Source organism: Pelodiscus sinensis, chromosome 8 (assembly GCF_052426305.1).
Source record: "Pelodiscus sinensis isolate ZL-2025 chromosome 8, ASM5242630v1, whole genome shotgun sequence".
NCBI classification, from domain to species: Eukaryota; Metazoa; Chordata; order Testudines; family Trionychidae; genus Pelodiscus; species Pelodiscus sinensis.
Window position 1 is genome coordinate 72996052 of NC_143059.1, and position 27919 is coordinate 73023970.

Consider the following 27919-nt stretch of genomic DNA (forward strand, 5'->3'; position numbering starts at 1 on the left):
TGGTAATGTTGCCGCGGCTGCATATTCGCACGACAAAGCGCACTTACTTTGCAGCAAACCTTTGAAAAGAGGCCCCCTCTTATCCGCTACCTGGAGACGTGCTGGGTAGCATGCCGCTTTGCCAATTGGATGTAATAGTGTAGCCGGTTAACCGATTAGCAAAAGCTTATGGGTTAATGCTATAGACTACAAACATTTCCCTTGCCCCCTCTCCCTGTCAGTAAATTTTTTAGCAGGCTGACCAGTAGCCTGGCTCAGTCCTGGCTTGTTACGGGCCCAGGCCCTACCCTAAATGCGGCTTTGCATTTAAAGTGTGTTAGGAGCCAGTCAGGCAGATGGCCCGACTCAGTCCTGGCTCATGCTGGGTCCAGGACCTACCCTGGTGTATTAAGAGCCGGGCGGGCAGGCAGCCCAGCTCAGTCCTGGCTCGCGTTGTGTCCGGGAGCTCAGACCCCCCCCCCTGCACAGGGGCTGCTGCCACCCCACACTGCTGCCTCTCTCTCAGAAGCAGCAGCACAGAGCGGCAGGCGGCCGGTCCACGAGGGAGCTGGTTTTTTAAACTGGCTCCCTTCATGGACCAGCTCCTACCTGGTGTCTTGTGCTGATGCCTCTGAGACAGTGTTTGCTGGCCCTGCCCCCGGGGACTTTAGACTAGTTGACTGTTAACATTTCGTGAAGTTACTTGACTATTCCATTCACCGATATAGAACGTCCCTAGTTTGAATCCTGCTGGGCCTAACAATAAGGGTAGTGCAGTTGTGGTATAGGCTTCCAGGGATATTCTCGAATCATTGTTTAGCGTGTTCTTTAAAACCTCCAGACACCTACTAGTGATGATCTGGAGTTACTTCATTGCGCTTCAACACAGGAGGCTGGCCTTGATGACCTCTTCAGGTCCCTTCCAGGCCTACATTTCTGTGATTGTGTCATGTGAGAGAAGCATAATTGTATAAAGCAGCTGGTTGTTAAATACAGGGTTGCTGGGGGAGGGTTTGCATTTTAAATGACTATTTAGTGGTTTAAGTTAGCTGCATCATAATCACTTTTTTCCTTCAGTTTGTGTGTACTTTGGAATCAGTATATGGGAATATAAACCTTTATTTCTTTTCTTTTACTCACACCACCTGTTTTGGCTGTGGTTTTTCCTCTGCTTGGTATAATCTTGAGGTGCTTCATTATTTCACCCTTACTCTTTTTTAATTTTTCATTTTAGCCACTTTGCTCCATTAAATGTATGCAATTATAAAAGCAAATGGAAAATTTGCCACTGCATCACTGAAGTATTTAGTTTCATAGACTTAAAAGCAGAATTTGGTGCTCCATGCCTTCCCCCTTATTATATATACTATAAACATCAGAGAGAATAGGCTGACCTTAATATTTGCTTCCCTTACTAAATCGCCGCCTTGAAGCAGTTATTTCCCACTGAATAAAAAGTTTAATTTCACGCCCTGATTAGTGCTAGAATGTGCAGGTGGATATTTGTTTTATGCAGCTAAACTAATATGCCTTGGCAAATGATTTGCCAGTCAGCAGAGCTATAATTCCTCATGAGTATTTGGTGCTAAATTATAGTTCTCATTAGTAAGGTAAATCAAAGCATTCTAACCACAAAGCTTTGGTTGAGCCAGGATTTTCATAAATAAATGTATATATAAATAAAATTAAAAAGACTGGGGATAAATTGAGAGTGACAAGGACACAGCATAGGGGCAAACTGGTATGTGATATAGAATGGGGTAAGGAAGGTTTCTAGGAAGAATAAAATAAATGAGTGTTGTGTAGTACCTCTGTATTCCCCAGTGATGCTATGCATATAATGTAAACCACTCTTAGGCTGCCTAGTTCAATAGTCTTCACTGAATAAAACTAGTGGATTTATTAGTGATCCTCAAAGAGCTGGCTGGTTGCATGGTGTTGACTTTTCGTTTCCAGATGCTATATATCATTAAAAGAAAATAAAAATACTGGTGTGTTATTCCTTTTCCATGTAAACAGTTGTCAGAGATGTTATTAATCTTAGCAATTGTGAATGGCAGGAGAGATTTAGACTGATATTTCTATTAAGATGTGATCCATATTTTGAAAAAGTGATCAGAAAACACTTTGGTTACAAATATCTGGCAGCTGGATGGGACCTAACAGCAATCGCTTATCCCAAGATGTTCCTATGTTAGCACCATGGTTTATTGTCGTCATGCTTTTATCAAAAAATACCTATTTCTGTTTACAGTGGAGCCCGCTTATCATGAAACTGATGAACGATGATGAAACATTGGTTACAATGACATAAGCGGTGGAGGAATTCCATTCATTGTCTTTTCTTTTCAACAATTCTATTGAACGAATTAATATAGTCAACAAAAATGTGTGTGTACAGCTCATCTGTGTTTGCTGTAAAATATCCACTTGGAGGGACAGCAAAGTATAGAGCAACTTGATTGGGAAGTCTTAAAAATGTAATCCCAAATGGAAACAAAACTGGAGCTAGCAGTTACAATTTCCTTGGTTCACTTTAATGGCTGCCATACTCTGTGCCACTGTGTGGTGGTGGAATTTTATTTGGAAGGCGTATGTGGTTAGCTACATTCAGCCAGTCTGGTTGCAACCCTATTGGTATTTTTTCAACCCGACCTTTTCGTCTACAATATTGTGTTCTGAGCATGCTCAGTCAATCACTTATTTATACAGCACTTTAGGTGCTCACACAGGGTTGTTGAATGTAGTATTTGTGTGCCTAGGGGAACAGAAGACTTAAAGGAAAACTGCAGAGATTTTAAATGCTTCATTGAAATAGTAAGCGTTTAAAATATAATTAATAAGCAGTCAAACATGAAGTCGTTATTTTAGCAGTCTGCTGAAGCAGATTAGGACTGATAATATTCTGAATCCCATTGCATATCAGACATTTTCAGAGTTGTATTCAGATGTGTATCATAAACAATGACACTTTATAGCAGAGTTGGGCAAGATGAGGCCCAGGGACCAGATCCGGCTCACTTATCACTTTGGTCTGGCCCACGGACTGCATCTGGCCTCTTTCTGTTTATATAATGCTACCCCTGCCACTCAATTTCCAGGGGCTGGTTTAGGCAGCAGAATCCTATTTAAACGGCTCATGGCTCCCAATTGTGGCACTACCCTGGCAAAGACTGGAGCCACAAGCCCTTTAAATAGCCACTGCTACCCTAGGCAACACGGTAGCAGTGGGGCTGGGAGCCGCGAGCCCTTTGCTATATTTTTAGTTCAGAGCCTCCAGCCCAGGCAACTCTGGAGGGAGGCTAGTCCTCAGCCCCACCCCTTCTGCTACAGGCACCACCTCTTCCAGAGCAGAGCTGGCCCATGACCACATACCAAAATTTATTAAGTGGCTCTCCTGCGAAAAGTATTGCCCACCCTTGCTTATGTCTTTGAGGTTCTCAAAACACTTTACAAGAATAGGTATGTGTTATCTCTGCTTTGTAGAAGGGGAAACTCATCTCAGAAAGGTGAAATAATTTGCTCTAAATCACATAAGAATGGCTATACTGGGTCAGACCAAAGGTCCATCTAGCGCAGTAGCCTGTCTGCTGACAGTGGCCACCACCAGGTGCCCCAGAGGGGGTGGACCAAAGACAATGATCAAGCGATTTGTCTCCTGCCATCCTTCTCCAGCCTCTGACAAACAGAGGCCAGGGACACCATTTCTATCCCCTGGCTAATAGCCTTTTATGGACCTAACCTCCATGAAATTATCTAGCTTCTCTTTAAACTCTGTGATAGTCCTAGCTTTCACAGCCTCCTCTGGCAAGGAGTTCCACAGGTTGACTACACGCTGTGTGAAGAAGAACTTTCTTTTATTAGTTCTAAACCTGCTACCCATTAATTTCATTTGGTGTCCTCTAGTTCTTCTATTATGGGAACTAATGAAGAACTTTTCTTTATGCACCCTCTCCACACCACTTGTGCTTTTATAGACCTCTATCATATCCCCCCCTCAGTCTCCTTTTTTCTAAACCGAAAGGTCCCAGTTGCTTTTACCTCTCTTCATATGGGACCCGTTCCAAGCCCCGAATCATTTTAGTTGCCCTTTTCTGAACCCATTCCAAGGCCAAAATATCTTTTTTGAGGTGAGGAGACCACATCTGTACACAGTATTCAAGGTGTGATTGATCTTGTAAATTGGTAATGGAGAAGAGAGGAGAATCCAGATCTCCTAACATTTAGTCACATGCTCGTGACCATATTTTGGTTAATTTTACAATTTGCTGACCACTTGTTAAGATAATGTGTTCATTTTAGTATTAAAATGCATTTTGAAAATGGTTTGAAACTGTCTTTTAATGGGATCTAAATATTTTTAGTCCTAATCTGTCTCATGAAACCTGTACTTCCTAGAAGAATGACATTAAAATATCCCCCCTGCCCGAGACATATCAATCCCATTTATTAAATGGCGATACAAAAACAACAAAAAATCCTTCTAAAGCATGTATGACCCATTTCCTTTCTTCTTTCATCTGCAAGATCACAGATCCCTTAACCAGTGGGCTCTCGGCCTACTTGCCAGCTACTACATAGGCAGAACCAAACCTGTCAATCACTGATACAGGGGAAAGGTTGGCTATAGGTTTACTTCTGATAACTGTGTCTGGTCCTCCCTCCACATTGAGAATTTAAGGGCTTGGTTTCTCTTTTTCTGAGACCGTAGGAATACCCTCTGTCACCACTCACTCCTATGAGTGCCGCATGGAGAAGGGACAGATGAAGGGGAAAGCAGGTATATGGGTTCTCAAAACCACACTACTTGTGGTATTCTTGGATGGGGATCTCTGCATATTCTGTGGCAGGTGCAAGCAAAGGAGTCCATTATCTGCCTTTCTGATGCTGATTCTCTGGTGTGGAGGCAGAGGCAGAGGTGGAGGAGGTGTCTAAGAGTGAAGGACAAATCCAGATCTTGCAGTACCAGGAGTCCCTACCATTCTCCTGGGAGAAGATACAACTTTCAGATTGAGAACAAGACCCACAGGAGGAGGAAAAGCAGGAAAAACTTTTCCAGTTAGTTTTCAGTTTCACCCATGAGAAGAGTCTGTGCAAGATGAAGAGGTGTAACCAGCTTAGAAGAGAGTAACACAACTCAAAAGTATTTTTTCAAGATCTAAAACCAAAACGTATGGCCTCGATGTGATTGAGGAGAATGGAGATCACCTGAGAAATCTGGGAGACCAAGAACTGTCAGTGTTACAATGTCTAAATCAGAATTTTTTTTCCTGTTCGTAAGATTGGTGCCACGCTAGCATACCTACTTAAGGAAATTGCAATTTGTGCTGATTGAGAATTAGGATCAAAGGACTCCGCAAACAGAAGGTTATGTGCTATACTCTGGATGAAATGTGAAGGCTGCTTTTGCATCTCCTTCACAGGGAATATAAATCTTGCTTAGACCTCAAGTAATGCTTTTGAGGCTTCCAGACCATAAGGTTTAGCAGTTAAGACGCACACTTTTACAAAGATATGGGCAAAATTGGAGCGAGTCAGAAGAGAGCAACAAAGACAATAAAAGGTTTAACAAACCTGACTTATAGGGAAAGATTTTTAGAAAACGGGGCATGTTTAGTCTTGAGAAGACTGAGACCAGCTGTTACTTGCCTTCAAATACATGAAGGGCTGTTTGAAAGAAGACTGTGGTCAATCGTTTTTCGTGTCCACTGAAGGTAGTCGAAGAAGAAATGGGCTTAATCTGCAGCAAGAGAGATTTAAATTAGATGGTAGGGAAAACTTTCTAACTATAAGGGCAATTAAACCATATATGAGTGTTCCAAGAAATGTTGTGGAATCTCCATCATTGGAGATTGGACCAGGAGTGGTCTAGGTTTGCCTGATCCTGCCTCCTCAGAGAGGGCTGGATTGGAGGACGTCTCAAGATTCTTCCAGCCCTCTATTTTTATGATTCTATGAAAAAATCCTTTCTCTGAGTGGCAGGGTCTACAGATTCAACCTAATTCTGCATGCAGACTCAAAGTGCATTGGTTAAGGGATAATATTTCTTCATCTATAGCTTAAAAGGAATGAAAACTTAACTAGCCCAGCATTTGGTCTGCAGTGTCGTGAAGGAGATGGGGGGGTTCTTGATTTGAATTGCATGGAGATGCTAGGGAGGCTGCTCTTTCCTCTTTTTTAAAATGCTTTTTTAATACAGGTTGAAACTCTCTACTGCGGTACTTTCTGGACTGGCAACACCCATGGTCTGGTATGATTTGAGTTAGCTGGATACCCATTTATCATGGGTGTGACCAAGTTTCCTGCTCTCCCATAAAGTTTGTTTACAGCCACAAGTCCTGGCTCTGTGTTCGGTGCTGTTATATAACTCCAATTCATCCCTAAATGTCTTCTAAGAGTCCAGTGAGCAGTGGAATTGTTGGTAATGCTGCTAGACAATATTGACCTCTCGTGGTTTGGAAACTTCTCAAGTTTGGCACTGGGTCAGGTCAGAGAAGTTCAACCTGTATTATTTAATCAAACCCAGCAAAATCTCATTCTGCTGTATTAAATAAATAGGACATATAGGTTCCCTGCTGGATACATACACTAAAGTGGGATCGTTATGAAATGAAAACCTCTGTGGTACATGAAAGGCAAAATCGGATTGTTGCCACCTATGAAAAGCATGTTTTGGGTTTTTTTTTCAATGTACTTCCCTCGCTTTTCATGTGATGGGATATACGTATGTGGAAACAGTCCCTTTTTGCCTTTAAGGTACCACAGAGGTTTTTGTTTTATAACTATCTCATTCTCTGTATATTTATCCTTTTTTTAATCTAAGTGGAGATGTAGATATTTAAGAACCCTTCTTGCACAAGGATCACTGTACCTGCTGGGTACTTAATTAGCACTTGTTTATGACACAGTGTCTGATTTGATTTTTAAAACAAATTGCACTGTAAAGTGGTGGATATTTAAACTGTATAGTAACCACAGCTCCAGCTGTGACTCAGATATTATAAGCCTTTAGGGGCTGTGTTAGGCTTAGAAAATAGGAACTCAGGCCTGTAATTTAATGTCCTCTCAAAAGCAGCCTTTTGGAGGGGGAAGAAGGGGCTTCCACAGGATTTTAAAATCTTGACTCACTCTGGAAAGTCAGCCTTTCCGGGTGTCACATGGGACTGATCAAATCTATTAGGTTAAACCTGGAAAAGGGGATGAGGTAACTAAAGAAGAATACAGTCAGCTAATGCTTGTAGGGGAAAAAAGGCATCAAAAAACAAAGCAAGCCCCCAAAATGAGTTATTCTGGTTCCTTGTGCTATGAGGGCTAAGAAGGATTTTAATATAGATGGGGGATGAGGCAAGAAGCGCTAGAAAGAAAGTAGGCCTATTAATAAATACAAATGGAGATTAAATTTGACTAAAAAAAAGCTGTGTGTGTATGAACTCCATTGTAAAATCAGTTTTCAGTGGTAATAAGCAGCATTCAAAACTAGGAAGGCACTACAGATTAGCTGCTGATACAGGGCCAATAATGATAGTGACACAAAACTGTTAACGGAGTTAGCAAAGCAGCTTACTGTACCACTGTATGTATTCTCGTATTTATTAATTATAGCACTGTAAGATTGGTTGGGGGGGGGGGGGGGGGGGAGAAACACCAGTCATCAAAAGAGGAGAGAATTTATTTTGGCAGGTGCTGATAAGTCTAATTTCTGCCATATGTTCAGTCATGGTGCTAGTATTAACTCACTAGTAGAGAATAATGAAACCATGAGAAATAAGTAATATATATTTATAAAAAGGAATGGATCTTGCCACACCGATGGATTGTTTTTCCGATAGAATTGCAAAACTATTGAGAAATAGTAAAACTGAAAGATTTGAGTAATAATTGATTTAAAAGGTAATCTTAGTTAAGAACAAGGCCTCACTCCATACATAAGCAGCTAAATAAGTTGCCTTTTTCTTCCCCCAGAAGTGCCAACCACACAGCTCCCACTTGAGTAATTTGAAGCTGTAGTTCTCTTATTGCTCATATGTGTTTCAGAATTGCTGTTTTCCAGGCCTCCCTCCTGAAACTGCTCGTTTGTGCTGAAAATGTTAAGGTTGGGGTCTCATTCTCATCCTTAGTGTGACAACACAAACTCAAATGCAATATTGATGAACAAATAGCCCATCCTTTATTTTAACACCCAGCGTCTCCTCCCAGATATATTCCGTTTCCGTAAGTCAGAGCTGCAATGCTTTGACCTAACTCTGCTCGGCCGCAAGAGTTTGCACCACCGGGCGCATTCGAACCTGGGACCCCTGGAGCTTAGTGTAGAAGCCTCTGCAGCATGAGCTATAAAGCCTACTGGCTCTCAGGTCAGGTTGTAGAGCCCATTCCATTCTTATCTCTTGCTGTAAGAGGTCTTAGTGCCGCTCCATGGGACAGTGACTCACGCCCACTAGGGATGTGGGTTACATTTGCACGTTGAGGTGAACAGGACTTGAGTGTAAACAAGCTTTTAGGACAGAATAGTGAGTAGGCCTCATAAGTGGCCCTCTTTCATCTCAATGGGTCACATGTCCAGTGGTGCTCAACCTGCCGCCCGCAGCCCACTGGGTTTCCACCTGCGACCAATGTACTGGGTCCCTCCCCGTGCACCTCTCATGCACTGGGGCAGTTGCCCTGCATTTCCTACTCCTCTTCCTCCCTCCCAGCCTGTCAGAGCGCCGCAAATCGTCTCCGTCCCTGCTCCTCCTCCTCCTGTAGTGTGAATTTTCAAATTAGTTTGGCAAAGAAAGCCTGATCCTGACTTAGATCAGTTTTTTAAACCAGGCGATTTACATAATAAATTTAAATCTATTATTTAATTGCCCAATCCTGGTGTCCTTAACAAACGTGAAGCAGCATGCCCTTCCCACACGGTAGGTTAGTATTCTCCTCCTTTTGCAGCTGAGGGGGCTGAAGGATAGAGGGAGGGGAAGTCTTGTCCACGTTCTCACTGGCTGTCCATGGCAAGCCTGGGACGGGTATCCTGGCCTGACTCCCGGCATTGTGCCTCTGCCATAAGATCATTATTTGGCTTAACTAGGAGGGGCTTTTTATTTTTTAAAGGAAAAAGTGGCTTCAGTACTTGTATCAAACAAAATGTACACCTGTGCAGTGCTTCCTTCTTGATACTTAGCATTGACATTGAATAGGTATAGAAACATCAGCTAATTGTAACAGTCCTGTCAGATGGGTTAAATAAGTGTTTTACAGAGATGGGCTTAAGTACCTGTCAAGCAAGTGACAGGGCTAGAGTTAGGACTTAGGAGCACCTTGCTCCCAGCCATGTGCTCAGTCCATTAAAGCAGTGGTTCTTAACTGGTGGTACACACAACCCTGGGAATATGCAGTGTCCTTCCAGGGTGTACCTCAGCTCGTCTAGATATTTGCCTAGTTTAGCAACAGGCTACAGAAAAGGCACCAATGGAGTCTGTGCAAATGAAAAACTCCTAGGCAATGATTTGTTTTTACTGCTCTATATACTATACACTGAAATGTAAGTATAGTATTTATATTCCAATTGATTTATTTTATAGTCGTATGATAAAAATAAGAAAGTCAGCCATTTTTCAGCGGTAGTGTGCTGAGACACTTTTTTGTAAGCAAGTAGTTTTTAACTGAGGTGAAATGCAGACAAGACGAATCGGACTCCTGAAAGCGACACAGTTGTCTGGGAAAGGTAAGAGCCACTGCACCAAAGCACACCGTGCTTCTGCTGTCCAAGTAGTGCATTAAATATTGCCCATGGAGAGACTCCACTGCCACATTTGCCTACATCTTCTATTTGACAATAGCTCATCAGCACCGTGTCAGTTATGAAAACTTGGGTTTGGCAGGGATTGTTGGCCAGGATGCTGGCTTTAGTGTGCCTACTGCTTTTGCAAGGTGTTTCAGGATTTTAATTTCCACCAGAGTTAAGCAAAAGGGACTTAGTAAATCTCTTTTGAAGTGCTAATGTTCAGGCTTCTGTTCAGCAGTAGGACTGGAGCTATGTATATCCTACTCCCTAGCGTCTGAAATAAAAACAGGGATAGCCACCTCCTCCCCATTTCTCTAAAGGTTTATTGCTCCACTGTCACTTAATTTTCTGCTTCACCCATTCTGTGTATATAATATTCTACAGTCAAGGCAGATACAATTTATGTAAGATACAGTTTTGTCAATTTCTAAACATCTCCCACTTTGGGGGGCACTGTTGAGTCCATTAGATTGTAAAGGTTCCTTTGGGTTGCAAAGTAATGTTTTATGACAGACTGTTTATTGCTGGCAAATATACAAAAAAATTGCCACGTCCATCTATAGTATACTGGGACCAACCTAATGGCTTGCCTTTTCCTAGACTCGACAGGGGAGGAAACAATGATTGTGTATAAATGGTGGGGGAAGGGATTGTGCTTGTTTTTAACCTAGAACTATAACTTGTTTTGTCCAATATTTACCATCACCAGGGCCAGCTGCGCTCTACTCTGGGGTTTTTGGCCATTTAGCTATGGCTGGAGGAACTCCACTGGTAGAGGTGCACTTGTTGTAAGTTGAGGGGAGGGACTTTCAGAGAAGTGGCAGTATGCACAAGGCTATAACATAAAATAGTGGAAAATGATGGTATTCATTGCTAATGAGGAAAAGTATCCTTCCCTTAGGGAAGCAGATGCTAGAATAGTGATTTTTAGCAGGAGCTTATCTCGGGACTGAAATTTTGCATGTGTGGCTAAAGACGTTTACATTGCTTAGATCATCCAGAAGTCAGGTTAGGTTAGCGAGGTCCAAATGTAAAAGGAGGTCTCTTTTATGTTTATTCTCTCCTAGCCCCGAATACACATGCCCAAAGATGGATTCCAACTTACATCTTCTGGATACCAAGCATGGCTAAAGCAGGTTGGACTGTATTCCTCTTTCTCATCTCTGTGAGGGATTGTGCCAGACGCTTGTGCTTGTCTCGTTAGTAAAGTACATGTAAAGGTCCAATTAAGTTACAGTGCCGTGTAAGCTAATACTTGCATAGTCATATATTTGTGGGGTTTGTATATGTGCGTGTGTTCTATGTGCATCACCTTTTCTTCATAAGTCTTAGGAATTTATATTGCTTATGAGCGAAAGTTCAGAACAGAATTGCCACAGAGGGGATGGATCAGAGTCTGAAAAGAAATCTGCAGCAACAGCTCAAATTACAGAATTAAAATGAGTCTTCAAATGTAAGGCTGTATGGTGGTGGTAATAATGTGAAGGCCAGTGGGTTAATACACATGAGACTCACATCTAGAGCCTAATTCAGATTTGATTGGGTGAAACAAGTGTGGACATTTGCTCACATCACATAACAATCCTGTAGTTTGACACAATCTGACACTATTGGGAGTCCCTGCTCAGAAGTGGCCTAATGCTATATTACTTGAGCTATTATTAAAGGCAAAGCTTTCAATGTCTCGGTAGCCTAGCTCTAGCAGTTTCTGTCAGCCTCTCGCTTCAACGAGTGCAAAATTCCTTTCAAAAGAATCTTCTAATTTAAAAATTGCATGAATAAAGCTAATCTTTGCCCATGTATCTTCATGGGAGAATCCAGTGTCCTTGAGAAAACGGAGTTAAAGTTGCTGTTTTTGTAGGAAGCTAGAATGATTGCGTTGTTATGGCAACGAAAACTGGAAAAATGAAAACAGCACAGATAAGCTGCATCCTGTTGTCGTGGCAACTAGAGTTGTGAAAATGATTAAGGGTGGTGCTGAAAGGATGTATGGTGCTACAAGCCCAATAGAAACAAACAGACAAAGAGCCAAGTCACCAGTGGTAGATGGAAGAAAATAAAAAGCAAAATAAAATAGATCTCACATGATCAATTTCATAACAGGTTTGAGTGGGGTTATTGATGGCCTTGGGTCTTTGCAGACCTGTCTCACTATCTTATGCGTAATAACTGAGCACCTGATCCTTCAAGGAACATCGTGCCCTTAACTCTTATTGATTTCAGTGGAGTTAAGATTGCTTGAATGCTCAAGAGGCAGTGAAGATCAGGTCCTATATTACTAATCCAAAGCAGCAGTCTTACTATAACAGATGCACCTTGGTAAATTTCTTATATTCCGAAAGGGGTTGTCTGGTGCCTGTACCCTGGCTGTCTGAGAAACCATTTCTTAGTCCATTGTCCATCACAGCAGCAAAGGTCAGCTAGGACACTGATGCTAATATTTTCTTAATTTAAATATAACTGGGCAGGAGGCACGTGATTTTAGTAGAGGGACCTCAACTTTGCAGTTCATGTCTCGTTTCACAGCCCAAGTTTGTTGTCCTACAAGGCACATCTTTTTTGGTCCTAGGCGGTAGCTTAGGTGCAGTAGGGAAAGGAATTATGTAGGTTGTTTGAGGTAGATTTTCAGAAGTTTTATGAAGGTACTTGGAAGACGTGCATTTTATACATGCAAAATGTAAATAAAACTTGGGCCAGTCACATGGAGACTTTCCTAGTGGAGCAAATTTTTAAAAAAGATTTTAAAAAATTCAATGTCTGTAGCTGGTATCTTTCTGATTTCAGTGTACTGTTGTTGAATATTAATAAACATCTGCTTCTCTCTTCTTTCTCTTTCTGCATGATCCTTCAGTGAGGTTACAGACCTTTGCTTGTGACAGTCCCCACCCCTCTATGTGATGGAAATAGCTGTCACAAATTCAGTTCTGTGATTTTACAGTAGGAACTACAGGAGTAAAGTGCCTCCTCTGTGTGTGTGGGGTGGGGAGGGAACGCAGTTGGGGGGAGTCTTTTTTCATGCACATAGTTTGGGTAAGGAACAAAAACGGTCAGAGTGAAATGAAATGGATCTGGTTTTAGGTTACGTGTTAGCTTTTCCCTTGTTAGTGGCCTTTTAAAAATAGGATTTGAGTCAAAAGGCACTTTAAAAATATGCACAAACCTAAATATTTATCCAGATTGAATGGAGCTATGGTTATGCATCAAGATTATTCTTCTAAGTGTGCTTTTAGCAGGAGTCTGCGGTAATGGTTCGTTTCCTCGGTGTAGCTTAGTATTGATCTGCTGCCTTGCTTATACAGAATGTGAGAGACATTCCAGTAACACAATGTATTAATGTGGGCTAAAAGCAGTTTATATTACAAATGAGATGGAGGAAGATGGAGTTCTGCAAGACTGGACACATACTATAAATATCCATAAAACTGACAATTTTATCTAAAAACCGTGCTGGCTACACTTGCATATTCTCAGCCTGCTTAAAGTGGAGTTAATAGTTGAGCACTACCTGAGCATGGGTCGCCCACACGAATGCCATTACCCTCTGCCCTTTAATAGCAGGTGTTTATATTTAATGTTGTGCTGTTGCAGAGAATGGTGCTATATACATAGGTGGGCTAGAGAAAATACATTACAAGTGACCAGAAATACATGTTGATTTAAAGAATAGAAAATGGAGCTTTACAGATTACTTAAAAGACTATCTGGTTCCTATAAGTTCATCCTGTGGTAAAAGACAAACACACACCAGCAGTTCTTTTGTTCAGCCTTGTTCTTGATTTAATCTTCTTCAAATGGCAGCATTGTGTTTTCCAAGAGTATGGAACATCCCATCCCTTTAAAGCCGAGCCTTTCAAAAACTAGGTAAAATTGGCTAAGAGACAGAAAGATTTTTTTTTTAGGTTTAACGTGTATATAAATATAATCGGGAGAAGAATTTTGTTCCCATTCTTGTTTACATAGAACTCTATGTTTTAAATTGAATTGTGAAGTCAGATAATTTAAAGCTGCTAATTAGCTGAAATGTCTTTTTATTGCATTAACAAGAAAACTAAATATCATTTTAAGTGACTGGTGACAGCAAGATAATTCAGAGTTAAAACTGTCCCTTGCCCTTCGTGTGCCATTGTGCCTCGGTATTGTATCATGTAAAGAGTGTAATATAATGAGCTCATTTGACCCTCCCTACCGCCCACAGTCTCTTGGAGTAGAATTTTTAGAGCCAAGTTATAAACCTGTACAGATGTTTTATATTGGAAACTACCTTAGCTAGACTGGTGCCAGAAAAGGCCACTATAATAAGACAAGGTATTTGAGATATGAGTCAGCTGTACAACAGTCAAGGCAGCTGGAAAAATGGGTATAAACACCAAGACCTCAATGACATCTAGCTCTTTCCTTTTGAGCTGAGCTTTCCTAGGAGAAATGGCTAGAGAGATTCTTTCTGTCTCCGTTTTGTAATATTGTCACTGACTTACCTTCAGAAAGATGTATGCTGTGTTTCCCAGAGACTGTAGATTGTTAGTTTTCATATTCATACACTGTTTTTTTTCTTCGAGCGAAACGTTTAAAATAATCAGCTTGTTAATATGTCGTATTCATAATAAAACTTTGGAAATGTATAGTGCTATGCATGTGTTTCAGTAGTCCTCAAAACACTTCTATGAGGAGCTGCATAATATAACAGTCTCTCAGCACATGCTCAGATGATGAGTGTATAGAATTGTGCAAATAGGAGAGAGAAAAGACAAATGATCCCATTCCTCTTCTTATCGGTACATATTTTTGGAGCTACTGAACTAGGGTAGATAAAAGTCCCAAATGTGGGGTTCCTTTCATGGCCTCAATATGTCTTACAATAGTTTAGAATCCAGTGTGATTTGGCAGTGAATGTATGAGGGCTTCTGCTGCTTGTTCTATTTCATTGTCATCTTGTTCGCCTTCTTGACCACTTGTACCTGTCTAGGTGCTTATCTGACCTCAGCACCATGAGATGTAAGCACCTCACAATCCTTAATGTATTTATCTTCAACATGCCCCGTGTAGTAGAGAAGTGCTGTTTTCCCCGTTTTGCAGGCGGGAGAATGAGACAAAGTGACTTCTCAAGACCACAGAGGAAGTCTGTGGCAGAGCAGGCAACTGCGCACAAGTTCTTCCCAGTCTCAGAATGGCACCCTAATTAGTAGATAATCATTCCTTTCCATTCATTTACACTCTCATCATATATAAAGATGTTACGCTTCCTAAGGCTCGACTGTGTGTTTTGGTTTTTTTAACAAGTGTGTATAGAGCCTAATGCAACGGGTCCCACTGTGGAGCCTGCAGTATAAATAACACCATGGACAATAGTTGCACAAGCCTTAATAACAAATCACTGGTGCTTTACACATTCAGTTCACTGGGTAAATATTAATCAACTCCTGTTAAATTACAGCAGATGAAGAGTTGAATCCAAGGTTAATATCAGATGAAGGGCATCACTGTGTGAAGTGTGGCATGAAAACGCGTAAAGGTGTTGGGGAGAAGTGGACTATTGGAGGCTGAATCACTGGTCGTGAGGAGTGGCCGCAAGGAGGGGAGGCCGTAAGATAGGAGAGTGCAGAGTACAAGTTGCGGAGGCCCAGCAGTTAAAAACTGAGGACTAGTCGTAATTATTGTGCACTTTTTGAAAAGTTTTGTGTTTTCGCCTACTTAATAAAGAGCCTGGATTAAGGAACTTGAGCTACTTCCACACTGCAGACCTCCGTGGGAACTAGTTCATAAGACTGCTTCTAATCAGTTGGAACATGGAAGCTTTTTATTCATGCAAAAGTCATTTAGAATATGGAGGCATAGTGTGAAAGTCTCTACTTCTTCAGTACCTCAAAAGAAGGGTCTGCCATCTGCATTGGCAAGCTCCACAGATGCTCTGCATGGTATTTATAAGCTCTGTAGAACAAAATAGCTGCAATTCCTGGAATCATCGGTATCCACTGACATGGACACAAAGCTTGTAAATTCCAGGAGAGACTTTGGGTTATCACGCTTAAATTTAATGGTTGGAAATTGACTAAGATGTAATCTCTCTGCTAGGTGTTTGGAGGAATTTGTAACTGACATGGGGAAATCTTGTGCAGGTAACCAGTAGGACAGGTTAGTTCCTCTTTTGGGCAAGAAAACTCCGTTGACCTTGAATCTCAGAGACTGAGGGCATGTCTGCACTAGAAATATAAGGCAACCTATGTAAGGCCGACTTACAACCAGTGCAAGTAATTACTGTAGTGGTTCATGTCACACTACCCTCCTTCTGTCCATGGTGTATGACCTCAGCAGGAGCACTTCTACCAACTTAATAGGGGCAATATAGGGAGTTGAGAGATTGGGTTCTTAGCTCCACATGTTGCTCCCTGTTGCTTTCTTGTCAGTTTCATAGCTCCAGCTGTGAATAATAGCCTATGTAGGTAATGAAGTGTCTACATGGACACTATGTTGCCATAACTACATCAACATAAGCCCTACGCCTCTTATTTTGGTGGAGTTATGTTGATTTAGTAGGGTGCCTACATCAGCAGAAGCAAATCTTTACTGTAGTGTGTAAACTAACATAATAATTAGGTCGGAGTAAGAGAAATTCTTATGACCACCCTGGGTAGGGAAACATTCTCTTCTGCCACATTTAAAATGGACACTCCTCCTGGATGCCATGCAGGTAAAACAATAACATACGAATGACCAGACTGGGTCAGACCAAAGGTCCATCTAGTCCAGTATCCTGTCTGCCGACAGCGGCCAATGCCAGATGCCCCAGAGGGAGAGAACACAACAAGTAATCCTCACGTGATCCCTCCCCTTGTCACCCATTTCCAGACAGACAGAGGCTAGGGACATCATTCCTACCCATCCTGGCTAATCACCATTGATGGACCTAACCTCCACAAATCTATCTAACTCTTTTTCGAACCCTATTAAAGTCCTAGCCTTCACCACATCTTTCCACAGGTTGACTGTGCACTGAGTGAAGAAAAACTTTCTTTTGTTTGTCTGAAAGCTGCTACCTATTCATTTCATTGGGTGACCCCTAGTTCTTATGTTATGGGAGCAAGCAAATAACTTTTCCTTATTCACTTTCTCCACACCAATCATGATTTTATAGACCTCTGTCCTCTCCCAGTTGGACTTTTCAGCTTAGAAAAGAGGAGACTAAGTCTTTAATTTCTCTTGATATGGGACCCATTCCAAACCCCTATTCATTTTGCCCTTTTCTGAACCTTTTCCAATGCCAATATATCTTTTTTGAGATGAGGTGACTACATCTGTACGCAGTATTCAAAATGTGGGTGTACCACGGTCTTGTATAGAGGCAATAAGATATTCTCTGTCTTATTCTCTATTCCTTTTTTAATGATTCCTAACATTATTTGCTTTTTTTGACTACCGCTGCACACCGAGTGGATGTTTTTAGAGAACTATCCACAGTGATTCCAAGATCTCTCTCTTGAGTAGTTGTAGCTAAATTAGTTCCCATCATATTGTATCTATAATTCGATAATCTGAACATATACAAACTAATCCACTCAGAAGACTATTAGCTTTGGTTATTAAGAGTATTACCTAATAAACTTGCTATACCACTGGAAACTCTTGAAAAACATATGGTAACTTGGGAAGATACCAAAGCATTAGGCCTTCTCTACACTACACACTTGTGTCAACAGTACAGTTGTTGGCAGTGCTCCCCCCACTGGTTTTAGTCTCCTGCTAGCCAATGTAACAAAGCCACCTCGACAAGCTGCGTAGAGCTTTGTATGGCAAAGTGAGATCAACACAGTATGTAGAAAACTCTTTTGCTTATGTTGCCCCACGTGACCTTCAGGAGATGTCCAACAATGACCATTGTGACTTTTCCACTAAGCAGCTTCTATTTCGCTGCCCTGAGGGTGGGGAGACAGTTCGGTGCCAAAAACATATTGTGTCTCCAAGAACCCGAATGCCATCCTCGGTGGCGACTCGCCCCCCCCCCCCCTGCTACTGCCAGAGCGCCACAGATACTTCAGGGTGATTTGAGCTAATGGCCCAAAGGGTGACGTGATTATTGTGGAATTCGAGAATATGAGATAGGAGAGAGGCTCCTCTCGCGGCCTGGTGAGTCAGGACCTTTTTGTAACTTCAGAGGTTCTAGCCCGTTCCAGCAGTTCAGCTCTGGTGTGCCTGGAGCATGGGAGAGGAGCTCTGGTAAGTGTCCATTTTCTCTCATCGTGCATGGCTAGGTGAGGTAGAGCCACCCTTTATTTTGTTACATGATGCATGTGGGAGAAGGGATTGAAATTAACACTAGGTACTGTGTGTATCTGCTTTGCATTCGCCTGTGCAGCTACATAGTGGGAGGCCTGTGAACATGTTAGTTAATGCACACCGATATCTCTCAGAAATCCTCTCTATAGAGATCTCTAGGAAACTGTTCTGTAGATGCTCTGCTGAAGGGTCCTTGGAAGAGTTGCTTTGTTTCTTCTCCCATTGTAGGAACTTTGGCATGCCATTTGGCAGTTACTTCTGGAGTAGCCAAAGCAGCACAAAGGCCAGCGGCATACAGACTCAGTCTGAAGCCACACTTATGCAGGGGGTACGCTTCTGCATTTTCAGTTCTCCTCAGTAGTGCGATTTCAGCTTTGATTGTCCCCACGTATGGAGAACAGTGCCCGTATTCACAATAGTGTCCCAAAGTGCTTGTACTGAGAGCCTTCTGAGACCACCCAGACCCTTGTCCCATCTTGTACCATCAGGCTGTGCTGTATGATTTCCAAGAGAAACTGAGAAAGATGCATGTGTCTTATGATACAAGACGGTGACAATACTGACTGTGTGTATTGTTTCTTTTGCTTCTGCAGACATGCCCTCAAGGGGTAGCTCCTACACACCAGCAGAGTACCTCCATCAGAAAAGGAGGAGTAAGGCGGACATGTTGAGCAAAGTGCTGCAATTGTCAGATCAGGCTGATAGTGAGCATAGAGCATGGAGAGAGACAATAAACGAGAAATTAGAAATGGACTGCCAGGAGAGGAGACAGGATTAGGAACATATAATAAACTTCATAGAGGACCCAACAGGAGGACTGAGGTACTTGATTTCATATGTGTTCCGCCCACAGTGTACTCTTCTCATCCTGCAGGTTAGCCAGAACTTCCTTCTTTGCCTTCCCCAAACTCCACACACGCAGGATCCCTTGCCCTCCTCCCCAGTTCCCATCATGACAGCTACACTCCCATTCAGCAATGAGGTCCTCACTTCAGAAAGCGTTTCCCACTCTCTTGTTCCTTGTAAGAGATGTTAATCTGTGTATTGCTGCTTAATAAAAATATAGTCTTACCACGACAACGATTCTTTCTGTGGGAGCTACACAGAGTGATTAAAACAGAAATTCATATACAGTGGCGATCAGCACTTTTGCACTCTACAGTTAATGCTCAGGCAGGAATCATTGGAGGGATCATTCCAAGTGGCTTGGCTCAGTGCGCTACTGGGGCTCATTGTCAAAATGCTGCTTTGAAGCCTTCCTGGTTTGATTAGGTCCCCCATTAAACTTCTTTAATAGCCCTGGTGTCTGGCTTGCAGTCAGCCACAGGGTGAAACACCTCACTCCACCCTGGGGAAACTTTTCCCCTTGGCTTCACAAATGTTATGCAGGGCACAGCAAAGTGCTATAACCCGGGGAATATTTTCTCATTGCCGTGTAACCTGCCAAAAAGGCAGCATCAGCAACCCTTTAGTTTGCCATACACACTTTCTACCGCTTCAGGGGAGGAGCCTGTAACAGGAAAAACTTAAACAACAGCACACAGTCTGGTAGCACTTTAAAGACTAACAAAACATGTAGGTGGCATCCTGAGCTTTCGTGGACACTGCCCACTTCAGATGACCAGAGTGTTGGATGTCCAGAACCAAAAATAAAAACTGTCATTCTGCTCCTGCCAGCCCTGTTGTTGAAGCACTCCTTGCTGCTGTCGAAGTTCCCCGTGTGTGGGCTCAAGCCACATGCGGGTAAGGGGTAGGTGTGACGTAGTGGGGGTGCTTGCTGGGCTGTGCTGACCCCTGCTGTCTGGAGCAAGACCCAGCAGGGAAAACCTCACTATGCAAAGGTAACGCCAAACTTGTTGAACCAGACACCCCCCATGGAGGAGACAGCCTAGGGAAAGGGGCTGGAGTTTAGGGGCCCAGTCTCCCCCATCTCAAGGGGGCCTGAGGCATCCTAGCCCAGCTCTGTGACCAGATTACATCTGTGCTGTGCTGTACCCTGGAGAGGCAATAAACTTCCTCTATTCCACCGGCTGGTGCAGTCTGTGTGTGCCATTTCGGGGTGCAGGAGATGGGGGACCCCCAACGCGCCGTCAGAGTAGGTTTGGTCTCCTCATTCCCAATTTGAATCTTCTGGCCTGGAAAGAAAGTCCCTGCATGCAGTTTTCTATACAGGTCAGTGATCCTGAAGAAGCATGCGCCGTGCACCTTCCCTGACTATGCTGCATTGATTTCAGTGAAATGACACTGCTGACCCAGCCGTGCCTGCAGCACCATAGAGAAGTAGCTCTTTGTTGATGAACTCTGTTGCAAGATGGTCTGGGGCCAATATTGGGAGATGTCTGCTATCTATCGCCCTGTTGTGGTTAGGAAATCCCATTGCCATATAGCCATCTGCTGTTTCCAGCATGTTGCCCTGAGCTGCCGTCCTTCATAGCAGGAGGCAGCGAATGGCCCTGCACACCAGCATCACCGCAACCCTCACGGTGGACTTCCCAACTCCAAACGGGTTCCTGACTGACTGAATGGCCAGCTTCCCCTTGCTACTTCACAGTGAGGGCAGCTTGCATTTTGGTGTCCTTGCTCCACAAGGCAGGGAGGGGTGTGAGCTCTCACAGTTGAAGGAAAGGGGCTTTGCACAGACAGAACTTTGGTTGCCGTTCCTCGTCGTTCTATACCCGTATCACAGTCCGATCCCAATCACTTGCTTCAACAGGGACGCTCAGTCGTGTGCAGATGCTCTCTGAATGCCAACATGGCTCTTGAATTGTTTTTTCCACAGCACACAGCAAAGGAGGCCGCAAGGATCTTTGTTCGGTTTCACGACTCATGCGATACTGCAGGATTAGCTACTTTGTGTTGATCACACCACAAGACGAGGGAGCAGTGCAGAGTCCGTGCTTTCAGGAAGAGATGGCAGGCGCAAAGTTCACAGGGGCAGTTGAAAAACAGCACAAAATGCAATCAAAAGCCCTTGGAATGAAGATGGAGAAAATGGCGTCATAAAGGGTGGTGGTCACACCTCCATGAGGCACTGCGATCCGTTCTCAGAATTCCTAGCAAAAGGAGGCTGTGTGCACAGTAAAATAGCTACACGCAGTACACTGCTCAGCCGGTGCTGTATGTCGCCTGTGGACTTGCTCCGCCGACAACAGAAGCTGTGTGTGAACATGTACAAGCAATGTAATTGCAGTGGTTGCTGATCATTGACGTAACTGAAGTCAGCGTTTAACTCTGTAGTCCAGGTGTCATTTCAGAGCAGGGGTAGGGAACCTTTTTCGGTTTGAGTTTCCGCTGACCCACAGAAAAATCAGTCGGGGGCCACACAAAAGTGAGAAGCAAATAAAATAAACAACGAAATCCCACGTTCTCCTCATACACCAGAGCCTGGGGGAGCCAGGCTAGTAGATTTTGTGGGCCCCCCCATACACTCTGGGGTGGGGCCAAAATGAGGAGTTCAGTGTGTGGGAGGGGCTGCCAGGAAGCAGGAGTGTGGTGTGGGGTCTGGGCAGGAGGGAGGTGCAGAAGTGGGCCAGGAGTGCAGGGTCTGGGTGCGAGGGGGGTCGCAGGGCTGGAGCACCGGCTCCCCAATGCTGGGGGGAGCCACGAGCCTCAGGGGCCGGATTCAGGCAAGCTCCATCTGGCCTCTGGGCTGTAGGTTTCCCCATCCCCTGCTTTAGAGAATACAGAAGTCAGAGTTAAAAGCATACATGAGAAGTCAGTTAAAAGGAACTGCGGACATGAATAGGAGACCAGGGGAAATCACTTTGATGGGTTGAGGTTCGTAGGTATTGTAGGGCTTGTACAATTTACCAAATGCTTACCGTCAGAGGACTAAACCTACTAGCTAGAGGCTGGTATGAAAGATGCGTGGGGGAACCCGTCCATAATCAGTGCTTTGGCTGGAAGTCCAGTACTCGCCCTCATGTTCTTGGAGTGGGAAGGTACTAATGAATGTGCTGGCACTGAACGTTGCTAAAGGGCTTAATTCTCCGGTTCGTAGGGGACAATTCTGAAGAAAACCCTTCCAAACTCTCAGGATCTGGCTCAGTGCTTTTGTAAGGGAAATATACTGATGCTCATTGGCTTGAAGGCTGTTTGTTTTTGTGGGTTTTGTATGGTGAATTGTGGTAGTGCTTAAAGGTCCTTAATTGTGATGTCCCAAAGGGGGGTATCATAGTTGGGCAGTGAAGCAGAAGCATGGGCCCAACATGGAAATACGCTGCCCCGAGTATGTACATACCTTTTTTGGTTCCTGGTTTAGAAATTCTGAGGAGCACCGCTGGTGGTAGAATTGTAACAGAGTTTCTTCTTCAAGTGCTTACTCGTGTCCAATCCTTGCTAAGTGTGTGCGCCATTTGTAGAGTTGAAGATTTTTCCTGTAGTGGTAGTTGTAGGACAGGCTGCTCAGTTCCTTCTGACCACCCGTGATGGTGGCTTGGAACAGTCCCTTTTGCTCTTGTAAGGCTTCTTTCCCAGTGGTGGTTTGGGATTTGTAGTATATTATATAGTTATTGTAGTGAATGTCTGTAGTTCTTAGTGTGAATAGTGGTTCCTCCTCGTTGTGGGACTGTTATCCCAGCGGTTGGGCATGCCTCAGTCTTCAAGCCGTACTCTTCCTGCAGCAAGCCCTTTCCAGTGAGCGACCCGTAGTGTAGCTGTCCCAAGTGCCTTGGGAAACACGGGTTCAGGAGAAGTGCCAGATCTTCCGAAGCTTCAGACTGCGCACTCAGAAACGTAGAGCTCTTCGTCTGAAAGCCTTCCTCACTGAGACCGGCCTCCGAGTTGAGCTGCTCCAAATCAGCATGGAGCACTTTGTCATGCCTCTCCATCCCCAGGGCCGAGGAAGAAAGAACATGCCAAGACCGGGCGCTCTGCAGTGCTGAAGAGGTACAAGTTGGGTGTGGCTGCTGCCGGGAGATCCACGCCATGCCACTAGTCCTCCCCAGAGCCGCTGTTGGCTCCGGCAACTCTGCTTTGAATGCAGCGTCCAGGTCGGGACCCACCTCTGGCTCCCAGGAGCAATCATGGGACCTCAAGCCTGTGGGCCCCTTCGACTCCAAAGGTTTTTCAGGTGTCAAAGGACCTGATGTCCCCCTGACCCTGAAGATGACCTCCCTCTTGCATTCCCTCCCTGCCTCCTTCCCCTGTCCCTCTTCAGGGACCCTTCTCGCAAGCTGATTTTTGTCCAGAAAGTACATGCCCTCCTGTATGGAGGGGTCATTGGGGAGGTTCCTCAAGACTTTTTATCCCCAATGTTTCCGAATTCTGAAGGCCAAGGGAGAGGACAGGGTGTTTACAGCCCATTCTGGACCTGTGCCACATTGACAAATACCTCAGAAAACAGGTTTTCATGGTCTCTCTGGCCTCCCATTCTTTCCCTGCCTCCAGGAGACGTATGCGGCCTTAATGTCTCCATCTTCTGCGGACACAGGAGATACATCAGGCTTGTGATGGACCAACACCAGTAATGCACTTCCCCTCAGCCCGTTGGCAGCCCCATAGGTTTTCATATCATTGTGGCATTCCTCAGGTGTCACGGCATAAGAGTCTGACCGCACCTTGATATTTGGCTGATCAAAGACTTCTTGCAGGCTCAAGCCCAGCATAGTACTGGAATATTATGGGCCAGTTTTCAGGTGCTGTTTTTTTTTTTTTAAAGTTAGATACAACTTTGTTTCCAGTTCAGAGGATAAAAGTTCATCAAGACGGTGCTTGATTCCACCAAGTCCTGTTTGCCAAAGACCAGATTCCAAACTATGCCAGACCAGATCTGCAGCCCGCTCTCTTAAAACCTCTGGGTTTGCCTCAGACTGTTGGGCCACATGGGGGCATGTACCTATGTGGAATAGTGCACACAGTTACATCTTAGACCCCTACATGCATGACTGGTGGCCGTCTACTCCCCAAACAGACACCACTTAGACCCTGTACTCACAATTCTACCGCTCACCTGGCTTCACTGACCGGGTGCAGAGATCCAGTTTCTAATTAAAGGATATGCTTTGCCTCCCCATAGCAGTTGGTGACCTTTGTTTAGGACATCTCAGAGCTGAGGTGAGGAGCCCACCTCGGCAGTGTGAAGACTCAAGGTCTCAGGAAGAACTCTCCCAGCATAGAAATGTCAGGGAACTCAGGAAAGTACAGGTCTTAATAGACAACATGGTCTTGATGTTTTACATCAACAAGCAGGGAGGAGCTCGATCTTCAGCCCTATGGCAGTTGTGGGATTTCTGTGTAAAACACACCTTTCACCTCAAAGCATCCGGTACCCCAGGAGCCTGGAACATACTGGCAGAGGACCTCAGCAAGTCCAATTCCTCTCACCACGCATGGTGTCTCTACCCGGAGATTGCCTGTGTCATGTTCCCGAAGCGGGGGCCTCCCCATGTGGGCCGTTTGGCATCAGGCAGAAAAGAAAGTGACATCAGCTCTGCTCGCTGTGCAGGCCCAGCGGATTTTCCCTCTGTGATGCCTTCCTATTCTCATGGGCAGGCGACCTACTGTGTACGCCTTCTCACCGATCCCTTGGTTCACAAGCTAACCCTGCCCCGCTTGATCTTTAGGAGTGTCTTGATAGCTCTTGCACGGCCACTCCAGCATTGGGTCGGCATGCTTCTCGGCCTCTCGATAGCAGCTCTACTCATGCTCTCATCCTGTCCAGACTTGATTTCACAAGACAATCAACCTGGGCCTTTGGCTTCACCCAAACCTCGTCTCCCTGCATCCGATGGCACGGTAGCTTGTTTTGTGTTGCTTCTCTCTTGAAAGGTTGCTTTCCTGCTGGTGATTGCCTCAGCCAGAAGACTCTCTGAGATCTAAGCCCTGGCGTCAGACCTCCCTTATACAGTTCTTCAAGGACAAGACCACCAAGGAGTATTAGGCAGGCCCTAGCCGCCTATATCGAGAGGACTACGCCCTTCCCAAGTCTGCGCAGCTCTTTGTAGCGGTAGCAGAAAGGTTACGAGGGCTGCTGGTGTCATCCCAGAGAATCTCATCCTGGATAACTGTCTGTATCCAGGCTTGTTACGTGCAGTCGAAGGTTCTGCCTCCAGCCATCATGACCCCTTGTTCCATGAGAGATCAGGCTTCGTGCCAATCCGTGACTTCTGCAGAGCTGCACCATTCCTGTTGGTCCGTGCCTTCGTGACCCACAAAGCCCCTCGCGATGCCAGTTTCGGAAGAGTGGTGTTGCGGTCAGCACATCCAAAAAACTCTGAGCCCACCTCTGAGGGTGCTGCTTGTGAGTTACCTCACGTGGAATGGCCTCGAGTGAGCACTCAAAGAAAAAGGGATGGTAAGCTTTCATACCTGTTGTATTTTGAGTCACGTTGCTTGTGTCCGTTCCGTGACCCACCCTCCTTCTCCCCTCTTGGCAAGAAGGAGCTGAGAGGAGGTGGAGCTGAGACATACTCTCACAGCCAGTCTTACAGACACCACTTGGAAAATTCTCTGGCTACTGTGCACTCGGCCCACACACATGTAGTATGGAATGTGCATGAGCAACATATCTCAAGGAATAACAGGATATCCTCCTAATCATTACCTGTTTAAGTTTAATTTTAGATCTATGATCATCTTTAAATATTAAAAACGCTTCTCAAAAAAGTCATCAGGTAATCAAATCCGAATGATTTGATTTTTTTTTAAATGTTTTAAATAAGTTCAGGGCACAGCATCCTGTAATAGCAAGTGAACATCAGAATTAACTGTTAATTTCCAGGGGTTTTTCTGTGGGCTTAATTAAGACCTACTCTTCTTTCTTTTGTTTTTATTATTTGCAAACAAAAAATAAACAACTTTCAGAGAAAGTTATAAAAGTATTAATTTGCTCTGGGCCCTTTTAGTCTCTTGGTAGATTCATAATTAGGCAGAGACCTTCCCCCTCCCCCCCCCCCCAATTGTGTATTCTGGTCTCTCAGGTATATATAACTGTTCCACAACTAGTAAACCTATATTCATATATTAGGGTTTTTTAAAGGCATATTATTTACACAATTCACTGAAATGGCTCCTGTGGATACTGGGAGATGCTTTCATGTAATTATGTATTTAGAGTGCCTGGATATATATATATATATATATATATATATATATATATATCTCTGTGTGTGTGTGTGTGTGTGTGTACACACACACATATTAAAAAGCACTGTGTTGGTTTTCTTTCCCCATAAATGATTGGTTGCTTGCCAAATGCCGCTCATTTTTAATCCGGTTAAATCCCATGTGACAGGACAAAATATGTCCTGGAAATACCGTATTTTGTGGCATATAAGGTGACTGGGCGTATAAGACGACCCCCTAATTTTTTAGTTAAAAGATAGGGTTTCGTTTTATACCCCAGCGCCAATCCGCCTCCTTTACTCCCGGTGTCCCTGGTCTGCTGGAGACGGTCCCCAGCAGACCAGAGGCACCGGGAGCAAAGCCGCAGCAGCCTGGGATGCCCTGCCTGGGATGCCCCACCACCGGCTTCCCCCGAGGCTTCGCAAAGCCGCGGAGGGGCGCGCCTGGGCTGCCCCGCCGCCTGTATAACCGGCGTATAAGACGACCCCCGATTTTTGGGGGATGTTTTTTAACATCAAAAGTCGTCTTGTACGCTGGTATATACGGTACCTTGTTTTTTCTCTGACTGTTCAGATGTTTTTCTTTGATCCAAAGGTGCAGGGAGGTGTGTGCAGTTGTATGTGCACGGGAAAGGTTGAAAGCATGAAAACTGTTCTTGGGCTTGGAATTTGTATATTCAGTAGGGATGTAAGAGAGTAGTCAAATAGTCAACTACTCACATTCTCTTCCCCACACCCTCTGCCCTTGCTGCCTCTATATCAGAGGCGACAAGGGGCAGGAGCAGGAGCAGGAGCCAGCTTAACAGCCCGTTCCCACGAGCACTGTCTCTGTGGTGCTGGGGAGGGCGGGGGAGGCAGAGGCATAGCAGTGCTGTGGCTCTGCCTTTTACATGTAATAAGAGCCGCCCGGCATGAGTGGGGTCTGCTCCAGTCCCTGCTCGCGCCAGGTTCCACCCTGCACCTCTGCCTTTTAAATGTAGTAAGAGCTGGGCTGCTCTTACTGCATTTAAAAGGCAGAGGCGCAGTGAGGGTAGTGAATGCCTCCCCCCCCCCCCCCAGTGTCTAATTGAGTAGTCGATGGAATTTCCATTGACTACTCAATTAGCTGATTAATCGAAATTTAACATCCCTAATACTCAGTTTGAGCCAAAGTGAATATCTATGGCTGTTGCATTATAAACTGCTATTCCCAGGAACTTATACATGCTAGTTGACTTGTAACTGATATGTTGCCTAAAATGAGGTAAGTTCCATGGTGACATGAAAAGTGCACATTGAGTGCAAGTGGCAAAGTGGTAGAACTTGTACTGTTTTGACATTGATGTGGCAGCAAAAAGGCACAGTTGAGCAGGAGTGAAGGGTTATAGACATGCGTGTTCTTATGCTTTTATTGTGTATGATCCACATAACAATAAAACAGTGACTGGCAATGGCAAAAAACGCTTCTCTGCTGATAGATCACAAGCCACTTGACATGTTTAGTCTATTATGCTGTCACCGGAGTCTGTGCACTGACGGCCTTGTGACTCTTAACCTCTCAATGCGAGTGCTTGGTATAACCTTTGAGAGACAAAGTGAGGGAGGTAATACCTTTTATTGGATCAACTTCTGTTCATGAAAGAGACAAGCTTTCCAGCTCACCGAAAGCTCTTCAAGTCCTAATCTTACACTGGTCAACATTTCTAAGCCACGTTGCCTTCGTTTTATTTTTAAAAGTGTACAAGCAATAATATTCCAGAAAAGGATGTTTTACTGGAAGAGTTTTCTTCAGTGCTGGCCAAAAGACCACAATGTTCTGTTTCACAAAGTGACATCTTTTCCAAGAAACAGAAACTAGGAGTGTTTGGTC

The 27919-nt window shown here is 44.2% G+C and overlaps 1 protein-coding gene across 12 annotated transcripts in view; it reads left to right on the forward strand.

The window, feature by feature from the left end:
• BTRC (beta-transducin repeat containing E3 ubiquitin protein ligase) overlaps positions 1 to 27919 on the forward strand; it is a 174000-nt gene that overhangs the window by 21004 nt on the left and 125077 nt on the right. For 5 of the 12 annotated variants that reach the window (XM_075935605.2, XM_075935603.2, XM_075935608.2 and 2 more), the window contains exon 2: positions 10807 to 10875. The exons of 4 other annotated variants lie outside the window; for them this stretch is intronic. In XM_075935605.2, coding sequence (XP_075791720.1) covers positions 10807 to 10875 — 69 coding nt within the window. Of the gene's footprint in view, positions 1 to 10806; positions 10876 to 18600; positions 18830 to 27919 lie in introns of those variants that run through there. 3 more of the 12 variants (XM_075935606.2, XM_075935609.2, XM_089780245.1) reach the window with 2 other exon arrangements.